The sequence below is a fragment of the Lampetra planeri genome, chromosome 45 (genome assembly GCF_965212315.1).
Source record: "Lampetra planeri chromosome 45, kcLamPlan1.2.h2, whole genome shotgun sequence".
NCBI lineage: Eukaryota > Metazoa > Chordata > Hyperoartia > Petromyzontiformes > Petromyzontidae > Lampetra > Lampetra planeri.
The window spans coordinates 214,946-240,476 of NC_136151.1; the positions used below are offsets into that span (position 1 = coordinate 214,946).

General features: G+C 50.9%; 1 protein-coding gene across 6 annotated transcripts; it reads right to left on the minus strand.

Annotated features, from left to right (window-relative positions):
• Nucleotides 1-622: 622 nt before the first annotated feature.
• LOC144732960 (E3 ubiquitin/ISG15 ligase TRIM25-like) lies at nt 623-24,401 on the minus strand. 6 transcript variants are annotated; one of them, XM_078614626.1, is made up of 6 exons: nt 23,729-24,401; nt 21,543-21,776; nt 21,057-21,079; nt 5,591-5,703; nt 4,388-4,507; nt 623-783 (listed from the first exon to the last, which is right to left on the minus strand). In XM_078614626.1, the coding sequence occupies exons 1-6, from the start codon at nt 24,281-24,283 to the stop codon at nt 629-631; spliced, it is 1,200 nt and encodes a 399-aa protein (XP_078470752.1). In that variant the 5' UTR covers nt 24,284-24,401; the 3' UTR covers nt 623-628. The 6 variants fall into 6 exon arrangements, with proteins under 6 accessions (XP_078470752.1, XP_078470751.1, XP_078470755.1 ...); XM_078614625.1 differs by having other exon boundaries at nt 4,388-4,525; XM_078614629.1 differs by lacking the exon at nt 21,057-21,079.
• Between the last annotated feature and the right edge of the window lie 1,130 nt (nt 24,402-25,531).

Genomic DNA, 25,531 nt, shown 5'->3' on the forward strand with positions numbered 1-25,531 from the left:
CGTGGATGGGTATTCCAGCATGATAATGACCCAAAACACACGGCCAAGGCAACAAAGGAGTGGCTCAAGAAGAAGCACATTAAGGTCCTGGAGTGGCCTAGCCAGTTTCCAGACCTTAATTCCATAGAAAATCTGTGGAGGGAGCTGAAGGTTCGAGTTGCCAAACGTCAGCCTCGAAACCTTAATGACTTGGAGAAGATCTGCAAAGGGGAGTGGGACAAAATCCCTCCTGAGATGTTTGCAAACCTGGTGGCCAACCACAAGAAACGTCTGACCTCTGATTGCCAACAAGGGTTTTGCCACCAAGTACTAAGTCAGGTTTTGCAGAGGGGTCAAATACTTATTTCCCTCATTAAAATGCAAATCAATTTATTACATTTTTGACATGTGTTTTTCTGGATTTTTTTGTTGGTATTCTGTCTCTCACTGTTGAAGTAAACCTACCATTAAAATTATAGACTGATCATTTCTTTGTCAGTGGGCAAACGTACAAAATCAGCAGGGGATCAAATACTTTTTTTCCCTCACTGTATATGCGGGAAAATATGGTATATAAATGGAAATAATAATAGGTTATTAGAAACACATTTTCTTATCCCTCTCATTTTTCTTCAAGTAATCTTAAACATCAGGACATCTTTGTTGTTATGATTATAACAAGGCAAATTAACGCTATCACGACAATCAGCGCCATAAAATTCCATCCCGCTTCAGGTTTCCCTCCTTCGTTCTCGCCTTCGCTTTTGTCAAATTCATGTTTGACTTCTTCATTCGCGTCTTCATCTACAAACAACACCAACAAAACATCGAAGAATGTTATAAATTAGTTGTCGTGTTTATATTACGCCTGTGACCAAAACTTACAAATGTATATGTTTAATGTAATAAATCCTAGACCACTGCAACCGTTTAAAGAAGTATTTTCATTGGTGCGTGTTCACGTTGAGACATCTCCACGTGTGATCTCCTCATGATAGGAGTGCCTGTGTCTGTGTCTCTGCTTGTCAGTGCTGACAAGCAGAGACATGGGGGGGGGGGTGTGCTATGAAGACAGGCGCCACACGGTAGCTGTGAATGAGAGTTGAGGCTGTCAGGTGGAGGCTGAGGAGCCAAGATATAGGCCAGAAATGGGCAAAGTACGGCCCGCGGGCCGTATACGGCCCGTTGGGCTTTTTAATCCTGCCCGCCGAACTTGTCCAAATATTATTATTAAATAAAATTTTACCTTCCTCCTGTAATGCCCCCATTTCCCCATTAAATGGCACATTCTATGCAATTCAACAAAACAAACAAAACCTAACTCCGAGTTCTCTCCGAATTTCACGAGTCCGTTCTAGACCCCAGAGTTTTTTAAAATAGTTTTAAGCACAGAAAACTTAATTAAAGTTTGAAAAATCATTAATTATACAAACTTTTCAATAATTTCCTTCTTCACTTCGATTTAAATTTTCTTTAAAAACTTCTTCTCACCAACATTACCACTCATTACCACTTTCTCCGAAGGCAAGTTTGTAAAAGAATACATGGTACAGACAGCAGACATCTTGTGTCCGGAGATCAAAAGCTAATTTTCAAACGTCAGTTTATCACGTAGGACTGTGACTCGCCGTGTGGAACTGATTGATAAAAATATAACCAGTAAATTAAACAAAAAGTCTGATTCCTTTGAATTATATTCACTAGCACTGGATGAAAGTACGGACGTAAAATACACTGCTCAGCTCCTCATTTTTATCCGAGGCATTGGCGATAGTTTTGCGATAACAGAGGAGTTTTTGACCATGGAGTCCCTGAAAGGAACAACGCGGGGAGATGACTTGTATAACCAGGTATCTGCTGTCATCGAAAGAATGACGCTACCTCGGAGTAAACTTGTCAATGTCACAACGGATGGATCGCCAAATTTAACTGGAAAAAATGTTGGGCTGCTGAAAAGAATCCAGGATAAAGTGAAAGAGGAAAATCCTGTCCAGGATCTTATTTTCCTTCACTGCATCATCCATCAGGAATCCCTGTGTAAGTCTGTATTACAGCTTAATCATGTCGTGAATCCAGTCGTAAAACGTGTGAACTTTATACGAGCAAGGGGACTTCAGCACCGTCAGTTTATTACGTTCCTGGAGGAAACTGATGCGGATCATCAGGACTTGCTGTACCACTCTCGTGTCCGCTGGTTAAGTTTGGGGAAAGTGTTACAACGAGTGTGGGAGCTGAAAGAGGACATCATCGCATTTTTGGAGTTGATGGGGAAATCTGACGAATTCCCTGAGCTAAGCGACAAGAACTGGCTTAGTGACTTTGCGTTTGCTGTGGACATATTTTCACACATGAATGAGCTGAATGTCAAACTGCAGGGGAAAGATCAGTTTGTTCACGACATGTACAAACATGTGAAAGCCTTCAAATACAAGCTCACTTTGTTCTCCGGACAAATTGCAAACAAATCTTTCGCTCATTTCCCCACACTTGCCATGCAGGAAGAGGCACCGCGAAACGCAAAAAAATACAGCAAATCGCTTGAGGACCTGTACGGAGAATTCTGCCGTAGGTTCTCTGATTTCGAAAACATTGAACATTCACTTCAGCTGGTGTCCTGTCCCTTGTCACAAAAACCTGAAACAGCACCACAGGAGCTGCAGTTGGAACTGATAGATCTTCAGTCTGACTCCGTCCTAAAGGAGAAGTTCAACTCTGTTAAACTGAATGACTTTTATGCTTCACTTAATAGAGCCACGTTTCCAAACCTCCAGACGACTGCACAGAAGATACTGACTTTGTTTGGCTCGACTTATGTGTGTGAGCAGACATTCAGCGTCATGAACGCCAACAAAGCCCGTCACAGATCAAAGTTAACGGATCAGCACCTCAGATGTATCCTGAGAATTGCTACAACCAAAATAAATCCAGACTTGGATGCACTGGCAAAAATGGGAGATCAACAACACTGTTCCCACTGAAACTGAAAGTGATGATCTGTTGCTGCAGCGAGGTTGGAGCCAAATCTCCATCACACAGCCTGCGTGGCTGCTCTAACCTGTTAATGTAGATATTAAAGAAGTTCAAGTGAAGTAATTGGTTTGGGCGCAGGCTTCAGATGTTTTCATGATGTTTCATTAGTCACGTTACGACATGTTTTTGTATTGTTCATGTTCGTGCAATTTGTTAAATTTCCTTGCAAATAAATGCTTTGCTACCTGTTAAAGGCCAAATCCTTTCATGTAATGATTTTTACATGTCATTTATATTAGTTCACACAAACACTCCATCCATCCGTTCCTGGCTCGGCCCCTCTGTCAATTTTAGAGCCCATTGTGGCCCGCGAGTGAAAAAGTTTGCCCACCCCTGGTATAGGCTGAGCCGATTTTTTGTTTGCCGGGAGGGGGCTGTGTGCAGGAAAATAACCTCTCAGTGAAACTAAACGCCTATTCAGCTGAATGCGTCTATACACTTGGTGTAGTGTATTTATGTGTAGTGTGCGTGCAATGTATGTGCAGGGTATATGTGTTTGTGCAGCTTTTGTGTATTCTGTGTGACTCTTCGTGTGTGTCTGTGCGGGGAGTGGTACCGTAGTGGTGAGCACACTGCGTTACGAGCCCGGCCATCCGAGTTCAATTCCCACTCACAACCAATAACAGTGGAGAATATTTTAATCGGTCCTGGACCTCTCCAAATTCGAATTAGCCTCAAATGAGTACCTGGTGCGGTGTGTAAACATTGCCACCCTGGAAAAACAGGCAGCCGTGCGTGGTGGCTGGCCACTCACCCCTTTATGTGCTGTGTCCCGTGACCTTCTTCATAGGTGCTCATTAACAGCATTGCCACAACATGCTATTGAAGGCTATGCGGGGGTTTTGTTTGCGTTTAGTTTGTGTAATCTGTGGTTGCCTATGTTTGTGTGTATGTACAGCATCTGTTTGTGTAGCATATGCGGCTGTGTCTCTAACCTGTGTGTGTGTGAGGTTGGCCACCCACAACCCCCTTGTGTGCCGTGCCAGCCTTCATCGGTACAACTCGCTTACAGCACGTGCCTCAAAAGTCTGTTAAATGCTATAGAGGGGGATCTTTGCTTTTTGTGGTGGCTGAGTGTGTGGAGGGAGGGGTGGCATGGATAACAATAGAATGTCCCTCGTCCCCCTACATTATTATAACCAAGTGGGTTACGTTCTATTTCACCACTTTTTATAACGCCCTCTGTGTCAATCTCTTCACGGCCAGAGTTCTCGACCCCGAGGCGTCCCGAGTTGACATCGCGCCCTGGAGCAGAGCGAGGCCGCTAGAGGGGTGCGCAATGTGCACGGACATCGCGATGTAATTCACATCCTATGCTGGCCGCCGCACTCAGTCATGGAATTAGCCAAACACAACACCAAGAGTGCACTTTGTTTACCGAGGAGGGTCTCGCTGAGTTTGATGACATGTCCTGCAGGAGGGTCCTGCCACATTGGGATGCGAGGCCATGAATCCCATTGATGAGATGCTGGCTTCGTGGGGGAGGAAGCCGGAGAACCTGGAGAAAACCGCCATGCTGTATACGAGGGAGTGACACCCAAAACTCCACACAGATAAATTCAATCCAGAGGCAGATCAGATTCACCGCATCGTCTGTGGACTGAACAATTTGCTGTACTGCCATCCCCTGGTCATCTCACAACCCCACGGTGGTCAATCATTACATTCTATTTTCCTCCGGCCAAAGTAAATTCCTTGTCTGTGCGAACTTTCATGGCGAATAAAACCCTTTCTGATTCTGATCTAACCAGGCTCACAACTGATTTGCTTCCAAGCATGTTCAACTGGTCCCCACTTGTTCACATGAAGTTGCAGGGCTTCCTACCTAGGTGATATGGAGACCTGGGTGATATAGAGACCTGGGGGATATGGAGACCTGGGTGATTATAGAGACCTGGGTGATATCAAGATTTAGGTGAAAGAGACTTGAGTGATATAGAAACCTGGGTGATATGGAGATCCTCAGGGATGATGTGTGGCGTATGTAGACCCGCTCTGTAACGCGTGTGTATCTTCTCACGTGATCTTTGATAAACGAAAGCTATGAGCTTCTGAATCCGCACAGCGTAGCGTGCACGACCTCCGCTTGAGGTCAGCACTCCTCTTTATCCAGGTTACTCAACGTTAAGTTTGTACTCAGCGCGATGGCGAGATGTTATCTCCCTCGTATGGTATTCAGGAAGTTGTGGATTCGGTCCTGACACTAACGCCTGCATATGTGGGGTTTGCATGTTTTCCCCATCGTTGTGTGGAGTTTTCTCCGGGTCTTCCGGTTTTTCGCTCCATATTTAGAATCAACATCACGCATATAGGGTATTTGGCTGCTATACATTTCTACATAATGAACCACTTAGTTGAACTATCATTTGTGGCCAGTTCGCTTCTGAAAAAAAAGATATAGCTCAGCGGTCTTTACTTGGTCAAGTAATATATTTGAATGTTTTTTTAAGCCACACGCCCCAATGCTATGCCACCTCACTTAAACAAAGGACACCAGCCTACCCAGCAGTGCCTTTCTGGATCATTGTGTTTGGAATGAATGATGTTGACAGAGATCAGTGTAGAATGCAGAGAGACTCACACACGAGACCCATGAGTTTCGTCTTCACTCCTCCTATCGAGATGACCCCCGTGAGCGCTTGGTGACTGAATGTGGGAGGAGGGGCATCTTGGATCCCCTGCAAGTCCGAGCTCCTGCACTCACACAGCACGAGAAACGGAGTCCATAGTGGGTGGAGTCCCTCCACTTACACAGCATGGCACACGGGGAGTGAAAGGGCATGAGGAAACGGCTCCCCAAGTTCACTGCCTATTCAACACTGCTAAAATATCCTGAAGCAAAGCATTGGAGTTGGATACAACTGCATTTGAAAATTTTATTTGTAAATTTTATCCGAATCCCTGTGTCGATACTTAAATTTTAATGGACTATTTCATTGGTGTGGTCTGGGTCTGTTTTATTGTTGTGTAGTGTTGTACAGACGGACTCTTCAACGTCTTTTGTAGCACACACTTTTATTCGTTTATTTAACACAGTCCCTATGCACTGAGGGGTATACGGTCCCCTCACCCGTTACACTCAGAACGTACAAGCCCCCGTACCCTACAGGCTACTTAATATCCCGCTCTTCCAGTGTCCTCTGGCGGGACCTAGGGAGATGTCTCCCGACCACTGGTTACACTGAACCCTAGCCCTGATAAGGGCTGGAGGGCTTGGTCCAGGGTCCTAGGCTTCTTCCGCCGTCTTGGGTCTTCGTGTCGTTTCAACTCCCCGAGAGCTCTGAGCGCTCTGGCTTTATACCTGCTCGTGGCCGGGTTGTCCAATCCCCGGCCACCTTGTGGAACCCTGTGATTGGTCGTTCCCAATATGGTTTTCGATCCCAATTCACCCTATCTGACCCTGACCGTTTGGTCACGCGGGAAAACCTTGTTTACGGTCAGCTCTCACAGCTTGTGAGACCCTCTTCTTAGGTTTTTTCGGTAAAGTCACGTAGAAAGTAAAATAAAATAAAAACAAAAATCACGACGTTTCGGAGGCAACACAAGTCTCCGTCATCAGGTGGGACCGTCACAGCCAGATTAGCTGTATCAAGTGAGGCAATGATTCAAGATGTAATCCCTTAAAAGCGAGTTGAGGGGGGAGGGAGAGGGAGGGGGGAGCTCATCAGACTATGGTAGCCAATGAAATGAACGTATCGGGAGGGAGGGGGGGCGAGGCCAAAAGGGTGGGCGATGGACGTGGAAGCGCTTGTGCGCAAGCGGCCAATTACTGCACACGCCAACACAATGGAGCGATTGTGCGCAAGCGGCCAGCCACTGCACCCGCCAACACAATGGGCAGAGAGGAGGAGGGGAGGTCTAATACTGGGATTACATCTTGAATCATTGCCTCACTTGATACAGCTAATCTGGCTGTGACGGTCCCACCTGATGATGGAGACTTGTGTTGCCTCCGAAACGTCGTGATTTTTGTTTTTATTTTATTTTACTTTCTACGTGACTTTACCGAAAAAACCTAAGAAGATGATTCCTTGCAGTCACGAAAGCTTCAAATCTAGAATTGTGAGACCCTGACCGTTAGTTTGAGCGGGAAAACCTTGTTAACGATTTGCTCTCCGAGTTTGTGAATATCGAGTGGGTAACTCTACTACATCACCCTCCCCTTCGGAAGCCTCAGCCGTCCCGGCTGTTACAAGCAGAAAATCCCCATCAATGAATCAAAGTGTGTGTGTGCCACAACCAACAAGAACAGGAACATCCAACAAGAACAGGAACATCCAACAAGAACAGGAACACCCCACCCATCAACAACGCAACATATGTACATGGTCAGAACCAATCACAAATAACGACATTCGCGACGCACAACGCATGCAGCATTCAGCTGCCGCAAAAAAAACGATGGGCAATCAAGAAAAGCGACGCGATCTAGCCCGTGTGTATTTCGCTGGCCCGTCGTAGGGGATGGGTGCCCCTTTCCGGGCTGCAGGCTGACCAGGCGTCCTGGCAAAACTGTCAGCAGGGGCAGGAGGCCTCTCTGCGTGGACCCTTGGAGCAGACGGGTCGGGCAGCCTGGCAAACATGTTGGGCGGGTCAGGCATCCTGGTAAACATGTTGGGCGGGTCAGGCATTTTGGCAAACATGTTGGGTGGGTCAGAAGGTCTCTTTGCAGAGACTCTTGTTGTAGACGGGTCAGGCATCCTGGCAAACATGTTGGGCGGCTCACGGGGCCTTCGTGCAGAGACTCGTGGCTCGCACGGCTCCCTCAGTCCCGCATCATCTGTGGGAGGAATGAGACGTCTGCGCTGTGGATTAGGTACCAACGGGGCGACATCCAGCTCGTCGGGCATATCACACGCTCGGCCCTCGTGTTTTGAGTGTGACGCAGAGCCGCGCGGAGCAATAAATGGCTTCAGACGAGAGGGGTGCACGAACCAGCGCCGTCGTCCCCAACGTATCTTAACACACTGTGGGCGCATTACCTGGACCACCTCAACCGGACCTCGCCATGGTTTTAGGAGTTTAGCCGATGTGGACACCGGCACCTGGGGGCAATGAAGCCACGCCATATCACCTGGAGCCCACTGATGCACGGACGTGCGAGGGGCCTGCAACCTCGAATTTGCCCGCTGGCGGGAAGCAGAATTTTCAATCGCCGCATCACGAGCCTCAGACAGCTTTTGCAGGTTGAACCGCAAATGGTCAGTGAGCTTCGATGACTGTGGGAGCTGCTCTATCCCAAGCCGCACATCAGCGGGGGGAATGGCCTCCCTGCCATACATTAGGAAAAATGGGGAGAACCCTGTCGCTGCATGTGGCGCCATGCGGTAAGCAGCGAGGACCCCTGGGATCTGCAGGTCCCAGTCTACGTGGGATTCGTCAACCTGATGGCATAGCATAGAGGTGAGGGTTCTATGCAACCGCTCCACCATGCCATCTGTTTGGGGGTGATAGGGCGAAGTGCGCACCTTCTTAGTGCCCAACAGGCGGCATACCTCACTCAGCAGGGTACTTGAAAAATTTCTTCCCTGGTCGGTCAGCAACCGTTCTGGAGCGCCCTTGTCCAGCACATAGCCTTGAACAAAGGCGTCCACCACGGCTGCTGCCGACTGGTTGGGGAGGGCCCAGGCCATAGGCCACCGTGTAAAATACTCCACCCCAACCAGAAGGTACTTGTTACCACGAGGCGTCGTAGGGAAAGGCCCCAAAATGTCGAGAGCAACCAGCTCGTTCACACGGGATACCGTGATGGGCTGCAGCGGTGGGCATGCCGGCTTCGCTGGAGGTTTACGTTGCGCACATTGGGTGCAGCCCGTTAAAATATCAGTTACGTCGCGGAGCATGCCCGGCCAGTAAAATTGTAGTTTTAGCAAGCCAATGGTTTTGTGCACACCCAGGTGCGACAATCGCTCGTGTGCTGCGCACACAGCCGAACACCGCAAAGCCGATGGCACTACAATTTTGTACTGGCAAGAATCAGCATCCCAATGCATGAGCAGACCGCGGCGCATGGCAAAAGAGTTTTATTTACTTGAATGTGAGGACGAATCACATGCGCGACGACGCAAAGGCAACAATGACGCGTCGTTCATTTGGTGCCGACCCCATTCATCCAACGTTATCCCCAGCAAGTCGTCACTTGCTGGCGGATTTTGGTGGTCCACACCCGGCGCAGGATCGGAAGGAAGGGCAGCAGAAACCGTTTCAGGAGGTGCAACCGGGCGTACTATTTGCGGTTTGCACCGGCCAGAACCCGTGAAACAGGCGCATTGTTCTGACGGGAGGCGAGATAGCGCGTCCGCATTACTGTGCTGTGTACCCTTACGGTAAATCACCATAAAATTGTAGTCCTGGAGGACTTCAAGCCATCGGGAGAGCTGGCCAGACGGTTGGTCAATGCGCAAAGCGTATTGTAACGCAGAGTGATCGGAGCGCACGGTAAACCGTTGACCGTACAGGTATGGCCTGTATTGTTGTATAAAGTAAACAATGGCCAGCAGCTCGCGTCGGGTTACGCAATAACGTTGCTCTGCAGGGGACAAAACCCTGCTTCCATAGGCAACCACCCTCTCAACGCCATCAACGATTTGGGACAGCACCCCGCCGATCCCGGTGTTACTGGCATCGGTGTCCAGAATAAATGGCTTTGCGAAATCGGGGTAAGCCAGGGGCGGTGCTGCTACAAGAGCATTCCGTAAGGAGTCAAATGCGGCCTGTTCCGCGTCTCCCCAATGAAATTTCAGCCCTTTCGCTGTAAGAGCGTGTAGTGGCTTGGCGATTGTAGCAAAACCAGCCACAAAACGTCGGTAGTACGACGCGAACCCGATAAAACTGCGAACATCCCCAGCAGAGGTGGGGGTAGGCCATTGGCTGACACATTTAGTCTTTTCAGGGTCTGTGGAAATACCCGAGCGGCTGACTATGTGGCCTAGATAGCGCACAGACTCACGCAGAAGGTGGCACTTCTGTGGTTTGAATTTAAGGTCCGCAGCTCGCATCTTTTCGAAAACAGCGCGCAACCGTTCAATGTGTTCGTTGAACGTGCGCCAAAGACGATAACGTCATCAAGATAGATAAGGCATGAGTCCCACTGGAGCCCAGCGAGGACCAGCTCCATGAGCCTCTGAAACGTCGCTGGAGCCGAGTGGAGCCCCATGGGCAATCTATTAAACTCGAAAAGGCCCTGTGGTGTCCGAAAAGCAGTCTTTGGCTTTGATGCTTCGTCGAGGGGGAGTTGCCAAAACCCTGACAGAAGGTCCAAAGTGGAAAAATAACGCGCCCCTGCCAGAGCATCCAATGACTTATCCATACGTGGAAGAGGATATGCGTCAGCCACAGAAATTTTATTTAGGCGCCGAAAATCTACACAGAATCGAAGACTGCCATCGTGCTTTTTGACCAGCACTATCGGGGCACTCCAGGGGCTGTTGGAAGGAGAAATGATATCAGCCGCCAGCATGTCGTCAACTGCCCATTTAACATGCTGTTTCTCCGCAGGGCTGAGCCGAAACGGGTTTTGGCGGATAGGGGCAGCGTCACCAGTGTCAATGTGGTGACGCAGCAGCTTGGTGCAGCCAATATCAAATTGTGATTTGCTGAACACATCCGAAAATTCCCGCAAAAGAGCCCGCAATTTACTCTGCTGTGACCCGGATAAATCGCCGGCATCCGCGCAGAGAGCGTCAATCCATCCCTCGTCAACGTTATGAGGGAGAGGCTGCTGACTGTTCGCTACGTGTCCGACAACCCCGGTCCCCAGGGGCGCCACTGTCGCATGAGCGAGCACTGTCCCCTGTGGAATGACGGTGTCTGACAGACCGACATTCAAAACTTGTATAAATGGCTCCCTGTCGCTCGCTACAAGAGTCTGTGCGGCCACCAACGAAAGGCTGTTAACTGCTGTGTTGGAGGGTCCCAATAAAATGCCATTTACCGAGGCGGTGGGAGCAAGCGGTTTCTTTAACCGTAAGGGTACGAGCATTTGTGCCCCTGGCGGAATGCGTACAGTGCAAGCCGCAAAAGCCTGTACGGAAGCATTTTCCGTCCGTGAATGCGTGGCCGCGGGTAAAAATGCCATCCGGCGGCCCGAGGGAAGTTCAATACATCCCTGATCGATAAGGATTTTAATGGGCATTTTGGCAAAAAAATCAGTTCCCAGAAGGCACGGCACCGCAAGGGAAGAAGACACAAAAACAGGTCCGGCCAATTTAATATCGCCAATGGCAATTTGAGCCCGAATTTGCCCGAGAATCCCTAGGGAACTTCCATTAGCGGTGAAAAACGGAATGGAAACCTTTTCCAATGAACGACATCGGCCGGGCAGTATGTTGTAAATTAACTCGGAGATGATAGTGGCCGATGCACCGGTATCGACAAGCACGCGCACTTCCACCCCCTCGATCGAACCAACAACCACCGAGGAACCCGCCGTTGCTGCAACCACTCTATGGGCCAGCTCTGACCACTGCCCGGGTCGCAGTGGTCGCGAAGAGTCGGCCAAACGCCGCGTGTCATACGCCGTGTTCCGAGCGGAGTCAATGGTGTGTTGTGGTGTGTATGAGGGCCGAGCGTGCGGGGTGCCGCGACTTGCCTGGTTATGCTGCGCTGCTCTGGAAGCTCTGTAGTCCCGGTCTCGGGATCCGGCGGAGCGGCGGCGAGGTGCACGGCAGTCGGAAGAAAAGTGGCCTCGGCGGCCACAGTTGAAACACGTCGCGTCGCCGCGGGGGAAGGGCCATCCCCGCTCCCAGTCGTTGCGGCGACTGGTGCGATCCGGTGATTGCTGGGGCGTCGCGCTGAACGTCGAGAAGACTCGATCAGGAGAGCGAGCGTTGTCCCTGCTGGCAGGCACCGATGTCGTAGCCGATGCGGTGATGGTCTCGTCCTGGTCCAGCATTAAGTGAGCATGAATGCTCCGGGCAGCTCGCAGTGAGCACATGTCCTCGTCATCCACGGCCTGGATGACAAGGCGCAGCCCCCTCGCCATCTCCAGCAGCTTCTGAAGGACGAGTGCGTCGATAGCCTCATCGTCCATGCGGGGGTAAGCCGCTCTTGCCATGGCGAGTAGCGCGGTGCGGAACGCCAATGGCGACTCCCTTGGCTTGCACCGTCTCTCGTAGAACTGGTGGCGTGTGGCGGAAGGAGGTCCGTAGACATCAGACAGCCGCTGAAGTGCTGCTTGTAGTGTCGCCCTTTGTCGCTTGGGAATGGAGATGAGTGCAGCGAGAGAGTCATCGTCCAAGGTGGCTGGCAGTGCACGAAGTGCTTGTGCATCCGACCAGCCCACCATCTCCTGATGGCTGAGGAAGCGACGTTGAAATGCCGCCCAGTCGCCCCCTGTGGACGAGAATTCGCGAAAGACAGGCAGTCGCTGCTGTAGAGCAGCTGTGTCCTCGTCTTCGTCAAGCTCAGACTCGGTCCCGAACGCAGCGATGGCTTGGTCAACAACATGTACTGTACAGCGTCGCGGCCGTGATGACGCGGTGTTGCTGGAGGGTCCTGCAGAGGCAGCGTCGCTCAGCGATGACGCGGTGTGTTGTGATTGGCCCCCGGAGGTCCCAGCATGCGCTTGGCTTCCGCCCCCACGTGACCCGTCGGCGGGAAGGACATTCTCTTCCGGGTTTTCGATGGCGGGGACACCCGCCGTCGGCCGCTCCTCCCCGCCCGCAGCCCCCAGGGTAAGTTGGTCCAGGATGGCTGCTGCAGCATGCAGCAGCTGGGCGAGGCGGGCGTGAGCAGCGTGGGTGCCGTCGCTCGCGGCGATCGGCTGCACAGCTGGTGGTGGGGCGGCTGGCAACACGCCAACATCTTCAGCGCCGCCCGCAGCACCCACAGGTGAGTTGGAGCTTGCATCATCGGGACTTCGCGTGCGGTTCGTTCGTCTTGTCTCCATCTTCTGACGCCACTGTAGTGTTGTACAGACGGACTCTTCAACGACTTTTGTAGCACACACTTTTATTCGTTTATTTAACACAGTCCCTATGCACTGAGGGGTATACGGTCCCCTCACCCGTTACACTCAGAACGTACAAGCCCGCGTACCCTACAGGCTACTTAATATCCTGCTCTTCCAGTGTCCTCTGGCGGGACCTAGGGAGATGTCTCCCGACCACTGGTTACACTGAACCCTAGCCCTGATAAGGGCTGGAGGGCTTGGTCCAGGGTCCTAGGCTTCTTCCGCCGTCTTGGGTCTTCGTGTCGTTTCAACTCCCCGAGAGCTCTGAGCGCTCTGGCTTTATACCTGCTCGTGGCCGGGTTGTCCAATCCCCGGCCACCTTGTGGAACCCTGTGATTGGTCGTTCCCAATATGGTTTTCGATCCCAATTCACCCTATCTGACCCTGACCGTTTGGTCACGCGGGAAAACCTTGTTTACGGTCAGCTCTCACAGCTTGTGAGACCCTGACCGTTAGTTTGAGCGGGAAAACCTTGTTAACAATTTGCTCTCCGAGTTTGTGAATATCGAGTGGGTAACTCTACTACAGTTGTTTTGCTGCCTTGCCCAAGCTTGCATTTAGTCTTGACAAATTTATGTAATTGGTACTTATACACGGTAGGTCTTCGGTTAAAGTGTTTAATCCATTCCACGAAAACTACTGTTAACCGATATAACTGTTAATCGAATTCACTTAAAAGTTGAAAAATAAGCAAAATTCACTGAGTCTGCAAGAGAGCTGTTTCCACTAACAAACAGAAAACAACGTAAACAAAGCCGGTTGAGGTCTAAATGCTCATAAATGGGCGTCTCTGATTGGCTGAGGCATGCTCAGCCACCTTACGAAAGCTCGTATTGGCCGAAATTGGCGCCCATGTGAATAATGTATACATGCCGTTAATCAAATTGTTAACGGTAATCAAACCATGGGGTGATATGGGAAACAAAACGTTAAATTATGAAATGCTAACTGATGTCACTGTTAACCGAGGGACCACTGCAATTTTATTTATATATATTTTCGTGACCTGCTCACCCTTTCTCTATTTTGCACTCCTATCGTTGTTATTATTGTCTGTTGTTGTAGCTTGCTGATCTGTCCATACTGTACATCTGTAATAAGTATTCAGGAGGCTTTGACGACGGGGTCGGAGGCACACTTATTTATTAACACCAACTTGTGTACAGTAACGGGTACACACAGTACTTAAAGGGGTTATCGTCCCCTTTACTCGGCTAACAGGGAGACACAACATCTAACCCCGCTAACCTAAGCCCAAGTCCTCCACTACGGAGCTAGTGGAGGCTACCTATCCCAGCCCTGGTCAAGCTGGGATCCCGGCACCCTGAGTCTCCAGACCGGCTCTTATAAGAACATCAGTCTGGGCTCTCGGGGCCTATTCTAGCTGGTCTTCCGTCTTCGCTGGTTTAAGCTGATACTCGACCTCGAGCCCTCCGGCTCACCACCTTTTATAGTACTCGGCCCCCGGGAGGGGCCCGTGGGGGATGCAGGTGCGGACGTCGGTGTGAGCACCTCCTCTGTGTACGGCCCTAACCACGCCCCTTGTGTTTGTTAGCCATCCGCACCCATACACAATTACACCTCTACATCACCCCCCCCCTGTACAGCTCGCAGCCGTCCCCGGCTGCAACAAAATCAGAATAAAGGTGCATCCCTCCCCAAAACCGTGTGTGCCTCGCGTAATTTTAACAAGAACAATGACAACCATAACAACAACAACAACAGGAAACAGGTAGAAGAAGAAAGAGAAAAAAAATAACCCGGCGCACCCCCCCGAATAAATACCCCATTCCGCAAAACCAACATATATATACACGCGCTCCGGGCGCCTCCCCCCCTCGTCCGCAAAGGCCCCCCAACGGCCGACCTTACAATAGTCTGCACGTTTTGGCGCGCGTTCTCGCGGCGGGCCCGTCACAAGGGCCCGTCCCGGCATGCTCAGTGGCGGTTGTTGACGGTCCGGGTGCGAGAGAGTCTGATTTCGCTGCCGAGTGACCCCCGACCCCCCCGGGGGGGGGGTTGGCGGTCGTGGACCCGTCACTCAAGTTGCACCTGGAGATGGAACAGTTGATGTCAGGTTAGGCGAGAGCAGCGACGTTGGGGAGTCGGCGGACCCCTCACACGTTTGGCCATGCGTGTGTGTGTGCGAACCACGGGGCGGCGCAATGAACGGTTTTAACCTTGAGGGGTGCACGTACCACCGACGCCTCCCCCATTTGACGCGTACACATTGCGGCCGCAAGACCTGTATGACCTCCACGGGCCCCCGCCACGGCCGTACCAACTTTGACGAGGTCGCCAGCGGCACCTGGGGACAGTGCAACCATGCCCTGTCCCCTGGTTTCCATTTGAACACATGTACCCGCCCCAGCCGAAGCCTCTCGTTCGCCTTCTGGCGGAGTTCAGAATTTTGCACGGCCGCTTCCCGCGCCTCAGATAATTTGCCGATGTTAAATTTAACGTGTTCGGACAATGTAGACTTCGCCTGAGGCGCCGAGAGCTTCAGCTGGGTCGTCACAGGGGGGTTAGCCTCGCGGCCATACATTAAAAAGAAAGGGGAAAATCCGGTGGCCGCATGGGGAGCCATCCTGTAGGCTTGCAACACACCGGCAATGCGAAGGTCCCAATCTGTCTGGGATTCCGATACCTGCTGGGACAGCATGGACGTGATGGTCCGATGCAGCCGTTCCACCATCCCGTCAGTTTGTGGGTGATACGGGGAGGTCCGAATTTTCTCCGTACCCAAGAGGTCGCACACCTCGCGGAGGAGTTTCCCCGAAAAATTCTTACCCTGGTCAGTCAGCAGCCGTTCCGGAGCACCCTTGTCGAGGACATAGCCCTGGACAAAGGCCTCCGCGATGGCTGCTGCCGACTGGTTGGCCAGGGGCCAAGCCATAGGCCATCTCGTGAAGTATTCGGCCCCTGTCAATAAATACCTATTTCCCCTGGGTGTAGCGGGAAATGGCCCGAGAATATCTAGAGCAACGAGCTCGTTAACCCGGGAAACCTTTATGGACTGCAGCGGAGGGTTGGACCCCCTTGCTGGTGGCTTCCGCTGCGCGCATTGCGTGCACGACCCCAGGAGATCCCCCACGTCCTTTGCCATGCCCGGCCAGAAGAAATCGAGCTGGAGCGTGGCAAAGGTCTTGTGAACCCCCAAGTGCAGGAGCCGCTCATGAGCAGCCCATACCACCTTACCCCTTAATTCTGCAGGCATCACGAGCCGTTGGCGGCGGGATTTTCCATCCCAGTGCATTAAAAGACCCTGGAACAACCCCCACGAGTCAACGTTCGCCACCCCCTGACCAACCCCCCCGGTGCAACGGCACAGAGCGAGGAGGGAGGTGTCCTTCATTTGGAGGCGTCCCCACTCCGCGACCGACAACCCCAGCAACGAATCCCTCCATTCTTGCTCGATAGGACCCAAAGCCGAAGGCGCATCGGCGGCGGCCACGAGGACCGAATCGGTGGTGACGTTCGGGGGCCTACAACGCCCCGAACCCAAGAGGCAAGCGCACTCCGAAGTGGGTGGCAACCGCGACAGGGCGTCAGCGTTCGTGTGGCGGACGCCCTTACGATATGTGGTGACAAAGTCGTAGTCTTCGAGAATCTCCAACCATCGAGACAACTGGCCCGATGGTTGTTGAACCCGCAGGGCGTACTGTAGAGCCGCATGATCTGTACGGACGGTGAAACGCCGACCGTACAGATACGGGCGGTACTGCTGAATGAAATAAACAATTGCCAATAATTCCTGATGGGTAACGCAGTACCGTTGTTCCGCTGGAGACAGTACCCGACTACCGTAAGCCACCACATGCTCTACGCCCCCAATGACCTGGGACAGCACGCCCCCAATGCCCGTGTTACTTGCGTCTGTATCGAGCAAGAAGGATTGTGAGAAATCGGGGTAATTCAACGGCGGAGCCCCCACCAGGGCATTCCGGAGGGCGCGAAAAGCAGCCTCCTCCTCCGGCCCCCAATGAAACCTGACTCCCTTGGACGTCAAGGCATGCAATGGTTTCGCGATCGTAGCGAAGTCAGCCACAAACCGTCGGTAGTACGACGCGAACCCAATGAAACTCCTGACCTCTCCCACCGAGGTGGGAGTCGGCCAGGAGCTGACGCATTCCGTTTTGGCGGGATCAGTGGATATCCCCGAGCGCCCAACAATGTGACCCAAATACCACACCAATTCGCAGAGCAAATGGCACTTCTGCGGTTTAAATTTCAAATTGGCAGCCCGCATTTTGAGAAAAACAGCACGCAACCTCTGGAGGTGTTTCTCGAAGGATTTGCTAAAGACGATGACATCGTCCAAGTAAATTAAACACGAATCCCATTGCAAGCCCGCCAAGACCAGTTCCATTAACCGCTGAAAAGTTGCCGGCGCAGAATGTAAGCCCATCGGCAAACGGTTAAATTGGAAGAGACCTTGCGGTGTACGAAAAGCAGTCTTAGGTTTTGATTCGTCATCCAGAGGAAGCTGCCAGAATCCAGAAAGTAAATCGAGGGTGGAAAAGAATCGCGCCCCCGCCAAGGCATCGAGCGACTCATCCATTCGAGGAAGCGGGTACGCATCTGCCTGTCATGTTTTTTCACCAAAACGATCGGCGCGCCCCACGGGCTGTTGGAAGGGGAAATGATATCGGCGGCTAGCATGTCATCAACGGCCGATTTGACATGATCCTTTTCGGCGGGACTCAGCCGAAAGGGATTTTGGCGGATTGGCGCGCTGTCACCCGTGTCAATATGGTGTCGCAGCAATTTAGTACAACCAATATCAAATTTGTGTTGACTAAAAACGTCGGCAAATTCTTTCAGGAGAACTCGCAGCTGCGCACGCTGCGAGTCGGACAGGTCCACTGATCCCGCGCAAAGTGCATCCAGCCATCCATCATCACAGTCCGAATGCGGTCGCGACGGAGGATCGGTGGTTACCTGACCCACGAGTGGTTCCTCATAGGGTGCCGGCGTTGCGTGTGCAAGCACGGTCCCTTGAGGAACCACGGCCGTTCGCGATCCTACATTAAGGACTGCAATGAAGGGGTCCCCATCCCCTTTCACCATGGTCTGAGCCGCTAGTAAATCGGGACCATTGACCCCGGCCCGAGATGGTCCCAACAAGACCCCCCGATCCGCAACCCCCTCAGCAAACGGCCGACGCAACCTAAGAGGGACGAGCATCTGAGCCCCCGGGGGTACGCGCACAGTTTTTGCCACGAGCGCCTGCACGGTTGCAAACGCCCGACGCTCCGTGGCGGGGGAAGACAAAAACGTTACGCGTCGACCCGACGGAAGCTCGATGCACCCCTGGTCAATCAAGATACGAATGGGCATTTTGGCCAAGAAATCCGTCCCCAACAGGCACGGAACCGCCAGTGAGGAGGAAACCAAAACAGGGCCGGATAATTTAATGTCTCCAATGCAAATTTTGGCGCGGATTTGGCCAATGATGCCTAGCGAGCCCCCGTTAGCAGCATAGCATGGCACGTCAACGGGGAGCAAGGGACGACTTTGAAGGGGAAGAATGTTATAGATCAAATCAGATATAATGGTCGCCGACGCTCCTGTGTCAATTAAAATCCGCACCTCTATCCCATCAATATGACCGACCACAACCGACGATCCCGCCGACGCTGCAACGACACGATGGGCGAGCTCCGACCACTGACCCGGTTGGAGCGCTCGCCGCATTTCAGAACAATCGGGCGCAACGGCCGGCGATTTTCGAGCCCTGTTCGGTTGAGCGCGTGAGTGTGTGTCGGATGTGTGCATGGGCCAAACGTGTGAGGTGCCACGACTCGCCGTATTTCTCTGCTGGAGCTTGGGTGGAGACGGCGCGGCGTCCTGACGAGGTGTCGCCCCACGCTGACGGGGAGCCCGGCATCCTGAAGCAACGTGGCCTTGCAGGCCACAGTTGTAGCAGCGTGTGAGCGCCCCAGATGGCCTGGGCTGCTCCTGGCGGCTCGGTCCATTCCGAGCCTGTGGTGCCGCCGATCTCCATTCCCCCCGCCGCTCCACCCCGCAGACCTCCTCCGATGGGAGGGTGGTGGCCGCCATGGCATGGCCGGCCACCCCCTTGGCGGCCTTGCGACGCAGGGACCGCAAGCTCCCGTGGATTTGGCGCGCGACCAGCAAGGACGACATCTCTGCGTCATCTTGAGCCAAGACGGCGACGTCCAGCTCATCCGCGAGTAGCAGCAGCTTTTCAGCCACCATAGCGTCCACTCCCTCCTCGTCCATCCGCGGGAAAGCTGCCTTCGCCAGGGCCAGGAGAGCCGTCCGGAAGGCCAGGGGCGATTCGTTGGCGCCCCGATGACGATCGTGGAATAGCTGCCTGCAGTCCGAAGGCGGGCCATAGACAGCTGACAGCAGCTGCAGCGCCAAGTGCAGCGTGGCGTTCTTTTCCTTAGGCGCCGAGGTGAGAGTAGCCAGGGCGTCGTTGTCCAGCATCGCCGGCAGCGCGCGTAGTGCTTCGGCGTCCGTCCAGTTCGCCATCTCTTGATGAGCGATGAACCGCCTTTTGAAGCCGCCCCAGTCTCCGTCCGCGCCCACGAATTCTTTGAGAGGCGGCAGTCGCTGCTGTAACGCGACGTCCGTGGCTGCGGATCACGCTCCGTCGTTCCCAGCAGACGTTACAGTGTGGGCGGGCTGCGAGCATGGCATTGCCGGTCGCTCTGTTGTTGACGCGCAGGCCAGTGTTGATGATGTCACGGCTTGTGCTTGGCCCTCAGCAGTCACCTGACGCAGGTCGGCCCCGCCCTCTGCTCGCACTGTAGTGATGGCGGGAAATTTAACCGCGAGCCGCGTCGGGGTGGCGGGAAATGCCGCCGTGCGTCGGCTGCTGTCGTCGTCCCGCGCAGCCCCTCCAGCCCCCAGCCGCGTGATCTCTTCCAACGCGACGGCCGCAGCGTAGAGCAGCTCCGCCAGGCGGGAGTGAGCCAGCCGAAGTCCCTCTGCCGACGCATCCCCCTCTTCCTGTCGTAGCAGCGCGGGTGTACTCGGCCCCGGCTGCTCCGATCCGACCTCGGCCATCTCTGGTGGCGATTCGGCCGCGGTGTCCTCCATCTCCGACTCCCTGGTACATGTCGTCCCTCGTGTGTCCATCGTTGAACGTTTACTTCTGACACCAGATGTAATAAGTATTCAGGAGGCTTTGACGATGGGGTCGGAGGCACACTTATTTATTAACACCAACTTGTGTACAGTAACGGGTACACACAGTACTTAAGGGGTTATCGTCCCCTTTACTCGGCTAACAGGGAGACACAACATCTAACCCCGCTAACCTAAGCCCAAGTCCTCCACTACGGAGCTAGGGGAGGCTACCTATCCCAGCCCTGGTCAAGCTGGGATCCCGGCACCCTGAGTCTCCAGACCGGCTCTTATAAGAACATCAGTCTGGGCTCTCGGGGCCTATTCTAGCTGGTCTTCCGTCTTCGCTGGTTTAAGCTGATACTCGACCTCGAGCCCTCCGGCTCACCACCTTTTATAGTACTCGGCCCCCGGGAGGGGCCCGTGGGGGATGCAGGTGCGGACGTCGGTGTGAGCACCTCCTCTGTGTACGGCCCTAACCACGCCCCTTGTGTTTGTTAGCCATCCGCGCCCATACACAATTACACATCTACACATCTATGAAAAAGAGTTTTATAGCTTATCGGATTCCTCCAGTCTAAATAAAGATTCTGATTTTTAGTCTGAGCTCCCTCTGGCTCCACAGTGCTGAAGCTGTGGTGAGTGAATGTGGAGCTGAGTGTTTGCTGTACAAGAAGCCACACAGAGGCCTCAAAGTCTGTCCTCTACTGAACAAACCACAGCCCCCTTCCTTGATTTATTAAAACCCTGTGACTGGTTACTTGTTTAAACTGATATTGGGCTTAATGCTGGACTAAGGATGAGTGTGGTCATTCAATCATAGTCATTGGCAATATTTTATGAAGGGGTTTATTTGGCAAATGGTAATGCACACACATTATATGTGATATGAATTAGATTTGGATGACTGACAGTGGTTTTAGAGAGATTCGTGGATGACTGTTGTGTCCAACTGGTGGCAGATAGAGCTCGAGTTTGAGTCTGGATTGGTACTGACCTGAGATTCTCATGCACGGGATGCTGAAAAACACCAACCCACATTTTACATTAATACATGCCCTACTTCCATATAGTCACCTGCTATTTACAGTATAGTGCAACATCAGAACATTCACAAATACCTGCAAATGGAGAATGGTAAAACATTTTGGTTAACTGGACCCGGACGGATATCTACAAATGACAAAACCACTCTTCACAGGTTTCGTCTAGCATCTAACAAATGGTAAAGACAGTTTAAGAACTCGTGTGTTTGAGCTCTGAATATGGTGAGGTTGTACTGGACAAGTCCAGGTCTGAATGTCACGCGGAAAAAAATGTATGTCTATTTCTGGACACCCCCCCTCCCCCCTCCTCCCCAGATCGTAAAGCTCTGAAATAAAATTGCCAACAATATCAATGTTTCACAGAGTGGTGAACCTCACCTGGTTGTAGATAAACCCTCTGATAGACCAAGGCAGTGAGTGAATGGAGGTGGAGGCACCTGCAGGAAGGCGAGTGGGTCGTGCACGTTGAGGGTGGCTAGCAGCTGGTTGATCTCCTGATCCAGGCCGCCTGCTTTTCTCTCGTAGCGAGCGATGTCCGCCTGGATTCTGGACACCACGGAGCGGCTCTCCTCGTCCACGCGCTCCAGCGCCTCCCTCTCCTCCTCCCCCAACTGCTCCCTCCGGCGCTCAAACTCTCGGCTGATCCGCTCCTTGGTCCCACGCAGAGACTCCTACGCAGAGATACGATGACGCGTTATAGAATCGCTCATCATTTAACATGGAGCTATGTGACATCATACAACATCTCTTACACCGCTATATATCCATACTTTGTAAAAGGAGGCAGGAGACTTACATTATGAGAGCATGGGGGAAATTAAACGCAACAATGATAGAAAGGAAATCAATTTCATACAATTCACAGGCGAATTATAAGAGGGAGTTTGTAACTCTGCCGCTTTTGTATTCTCCTCTCTCCTCGTCTTCTCGAGTCTGAGCTCCTCCTGAGTGGTGAAGAGGAACAAACGTGCTCAAAACTACATCATCAAAGTAATCCGCAGCAGCTGCCAATGCTTCTCCACTATTCGATAGACAAACAAATTGTGTTTGTGTTAAAACACTAACATATAAAGTAGAATTTGGAATATTAAAATGTCTTTTTTACAGTTTTATGGTCAGTGGCGCACATGTAAAGTGCATATTCAACTATAAAGCATGTTATTAAACATCATTAAGCCATTAAATAGATAAGGAGACTATTCCTCACTCATATATGTCTCCCCACGTACAAACTTTAAGTATACAAATAAAAATACGTTCTATTCAACCCATGAGCTTCGGTTCAAGCGAGCCAAACTTTGCTCATAAGACCTGTATGTCAAGCCCGATCCAGAGGCTGCTTACATTGAATCAATGCTGCTGAAATGATGCACTTTCAGTAGGCCGTGAGGTTGATGGGTTGAGTAAGAATTGCATTTATTTTGTACGGCTCGAGGAGTTGCTGGTCATTTCTCCCTGTCTTCAATCGGCATCATAGGTGGAATTTATTTTTACTTCCAACAATTTATTCCCCAACGAGAAAAAAGTGTAAAATCACTGCTGTACAAGGTTTCCGAGAATTCACAAAAAATGCAATGTCTCGAATCAACCTTTGGCAGTCCAAAGCCCAAGTAATGTGGGCTGAAAAGTTAAACGCGCATATTTTAATTAAAATTGCAGCATTTTTGCTCTTAAATTTAAGCTGCTTCTTTAAAATACAATAATAAATAATGTGATTTTGATCAATATATGAGTTCATTTATACAACGATGCAACCAAGAGCTGCTGTGTGTGACTGGCGTTGCAGCAACTAAAATTATGAGAATATATTTCAAACTCGAATGTGGAAGTTTTATTTTAAAACACACATGGCCGTAAACTTGTTAATAATATCATAAAAGAAGCATCTACAAACAATATGGGTACGTGTGGTTAATGTAGTCATTATTGCTTGTAAAAGGTTTATATTTGGCGTTTGAACATATTAACACCTATTTTATTGTCAGAAAGGGTAAACCGTTCTTATTTTGTCATAACATCGGTTAAGTATAGTTGTACAGTTAATTTAAACGTGTATCTATTTCAAAACATGGCTGGGCTTTTTTTGGATAGTTATTTTTATCACGGAGATCAAATCGATGACCTAAAGTTGGGTAATGGATGACCTTATGAGGGTGGTGTACAACCACCAAAAATGTATTTTATTTTATACCTACGTGACTTTACCGAAAGAACCAGAGAGTATAGATCATTGCAGTCACGAAAACTTCAGATTTATATTCAAGACCAACTGTTTTTAGATGGAATCACCATCAACAAAAGGTGGTTGGCGACCACCATGGGTGGTTGGATGTCAATGATGAATAAGTGGAATCTACCACATATATTTACAAAACTGTTGCTGTGGGTGATACGAATCACGGGAACAAACGGGTCAACTAATTTTGACCACCGCTACGTACAATGCATATACATTGTAAGGTGAAGCTAATATTTATGCTTTAATTTATTTAAACGTAATTAGCATGACTATGGTTTATCCAATTTGGACTTTAAATTATCTGAAAGTTCATATGAGTGTTGCAGAGGTGAGTGCTGGCGCGACCCCATCTTTGTGCTCCGGTCTCTGAGCGACTCCACTCACCTTCCATGCCTCGTGCTCTTCCTCCACGCTGCTGAACTTGAGTCCCGCGTGCCCCCACACGATGGCGCAGCTAGTGCAGACCAGGCTTTCGTCCTGCGTGTAATAGAACGCGAGACGCTTCTTGTGCTTCTTGCACTTGCGACCTTCCGTGCTGACACCCAGCTCCACCAGCTCATGTTTCTTGAATCTCGCGTTCTGCAGGTGACGCTTACAATGGAACTCACCGACGGACGCCGCACACGTCAGGCAGCTTCTCACAGCGGATACTTCACCGTCCAGACAGCAGTCACAGGAAACTTGCAGAGCCTCTTTCTCCACAACGCTGAGCTCCTCCACGAGGTTGGCGAGTGCCACGTTCCTGCTCAGCTGCGGCTTCTGCTCGAACTCGGCTCGGTACTGGGGGCAGAAGCAGCGCCCGGCCGCCTGCCACGCGTCCTCCAGGCACCGCAGGCAGAACGAGTGGCCACAGCTCAGTGTGGAAGGGCAGTGGAACGCACCCAGGCAGATGGAGCAGCTGAGCTCCTCAGATACAGCAGCAGAAGCTGAGGTGTCCATGGCTCTGCTCCTGTCTCAGTCACTCAGTGCTGATCACTGAGTGACTGATACTCGCTGAGTATCACAGCGAGTGTTTGCATGAGTGTGGGGAGAGCACAGAATGTTTTCGTTTTCATGCCTGAAAAGAAAACATCATTATGTCGTCATTGGAATTGTGACTTCCTGCATTGCGTTCATTCCACACTGACAGTCTGATGTGTGTGTGTGATGACACAGACAGCTGTGGTCAATGACGTAAAACCATACCACAGTCTCGGTATGGACATTACGATGTAAGCTCTGCCTGTCTCTGATATTGGCATGCTTCGTTCTCGCGTTAAAAGACACAAAGTGGAGTTTTTGGACATCAGATTGTAAATTTGTACAAGATAAATCTTCTTCTTGGTTCTTTCGGTAAAGTCACGTAGAAGGGAAGTAATAAAATAATAAAAATAAAACATAATAAAACAATTCTCACGACGTTTCGGCCACAACGCAAGCAGCCGTCCTCAGGCGAAAAATGAGACATTATCAAGCTAGGAGCTTATATAGGTGTAGCGAGGAGGAGCGCCTTAACAAAAGAATGTGCATATGAAGAGGAATTTAGCATACCAATGGGCAATGCGTAGGAGGTGGGCGGAGGGGTTTCAAAGTCCCATTATGCCCATGCATTATGCAGGATCAACAGCACCACGGGGGGGCGCAAGGAACAGCGTTAATAAACGAAAGGAATGTTAATGATATGTAGCTGCATTTACCAAACAACCATGTAGAAAACCAAAGTAAAAAACTACATAAAAAACTAAAATATAAACTGATACTTACTATACTCTACAATAAGCTGAGTTACTAACAACAAATAATAAATTACAATTCTACGTCGTAAGAAGTATATAATATACTTCCATCTAAACTTTATTCTCTTAGCATATACAGTACTATATACTGCCATAGATAAACCCAACATTAAATTATATACTGTATTGCTGTAAACCACTATGTATTATTCAACTCACCCTAATGTGTATCGAAATGGTTTATTACGTCCTTCCAATGATTGCTAAGCCTGAATCCATCTTCTCGGTTAAAATTGTCTCTGTGTTTGTATATGTGGATCGCCTCATGAACGAATTTCTCATGATAGCCAGATGGCTTGCAGAGAACCTCCGTCTTGGAGAAGTCAATGTCATGTGAGCCCACTGAGTTGTAACAGTGGTCTGCCACGGCTGAGGTGTTTGTCCTACCGTGTTTTAGATCAGCTTTATGTTC

Coding starts and splice junctions, on each gene's coding strand:
- LOC144732960 (XM_078614625.1), bottom strand. CDS start 24,283: ATGGACACCTCAGCTTCTGCTGCTGTATCTGAGGAGCTCAGCTGCTCC. Junction 21,777..23,728: donor AAGAGCACGAGGCATGGAAG/GTGAGTGGAGTC, acceptor ATCTCTGCGTAG/GAGTCTCTGCGTGGGACCAA. Junction 784..4,387: donor ACTCAGCGAGACCCTCCTCG/GTAAACAAAGTG, acceptor TGTTGTTTGTAG/ATGAAGACGCGAATGAAGAA.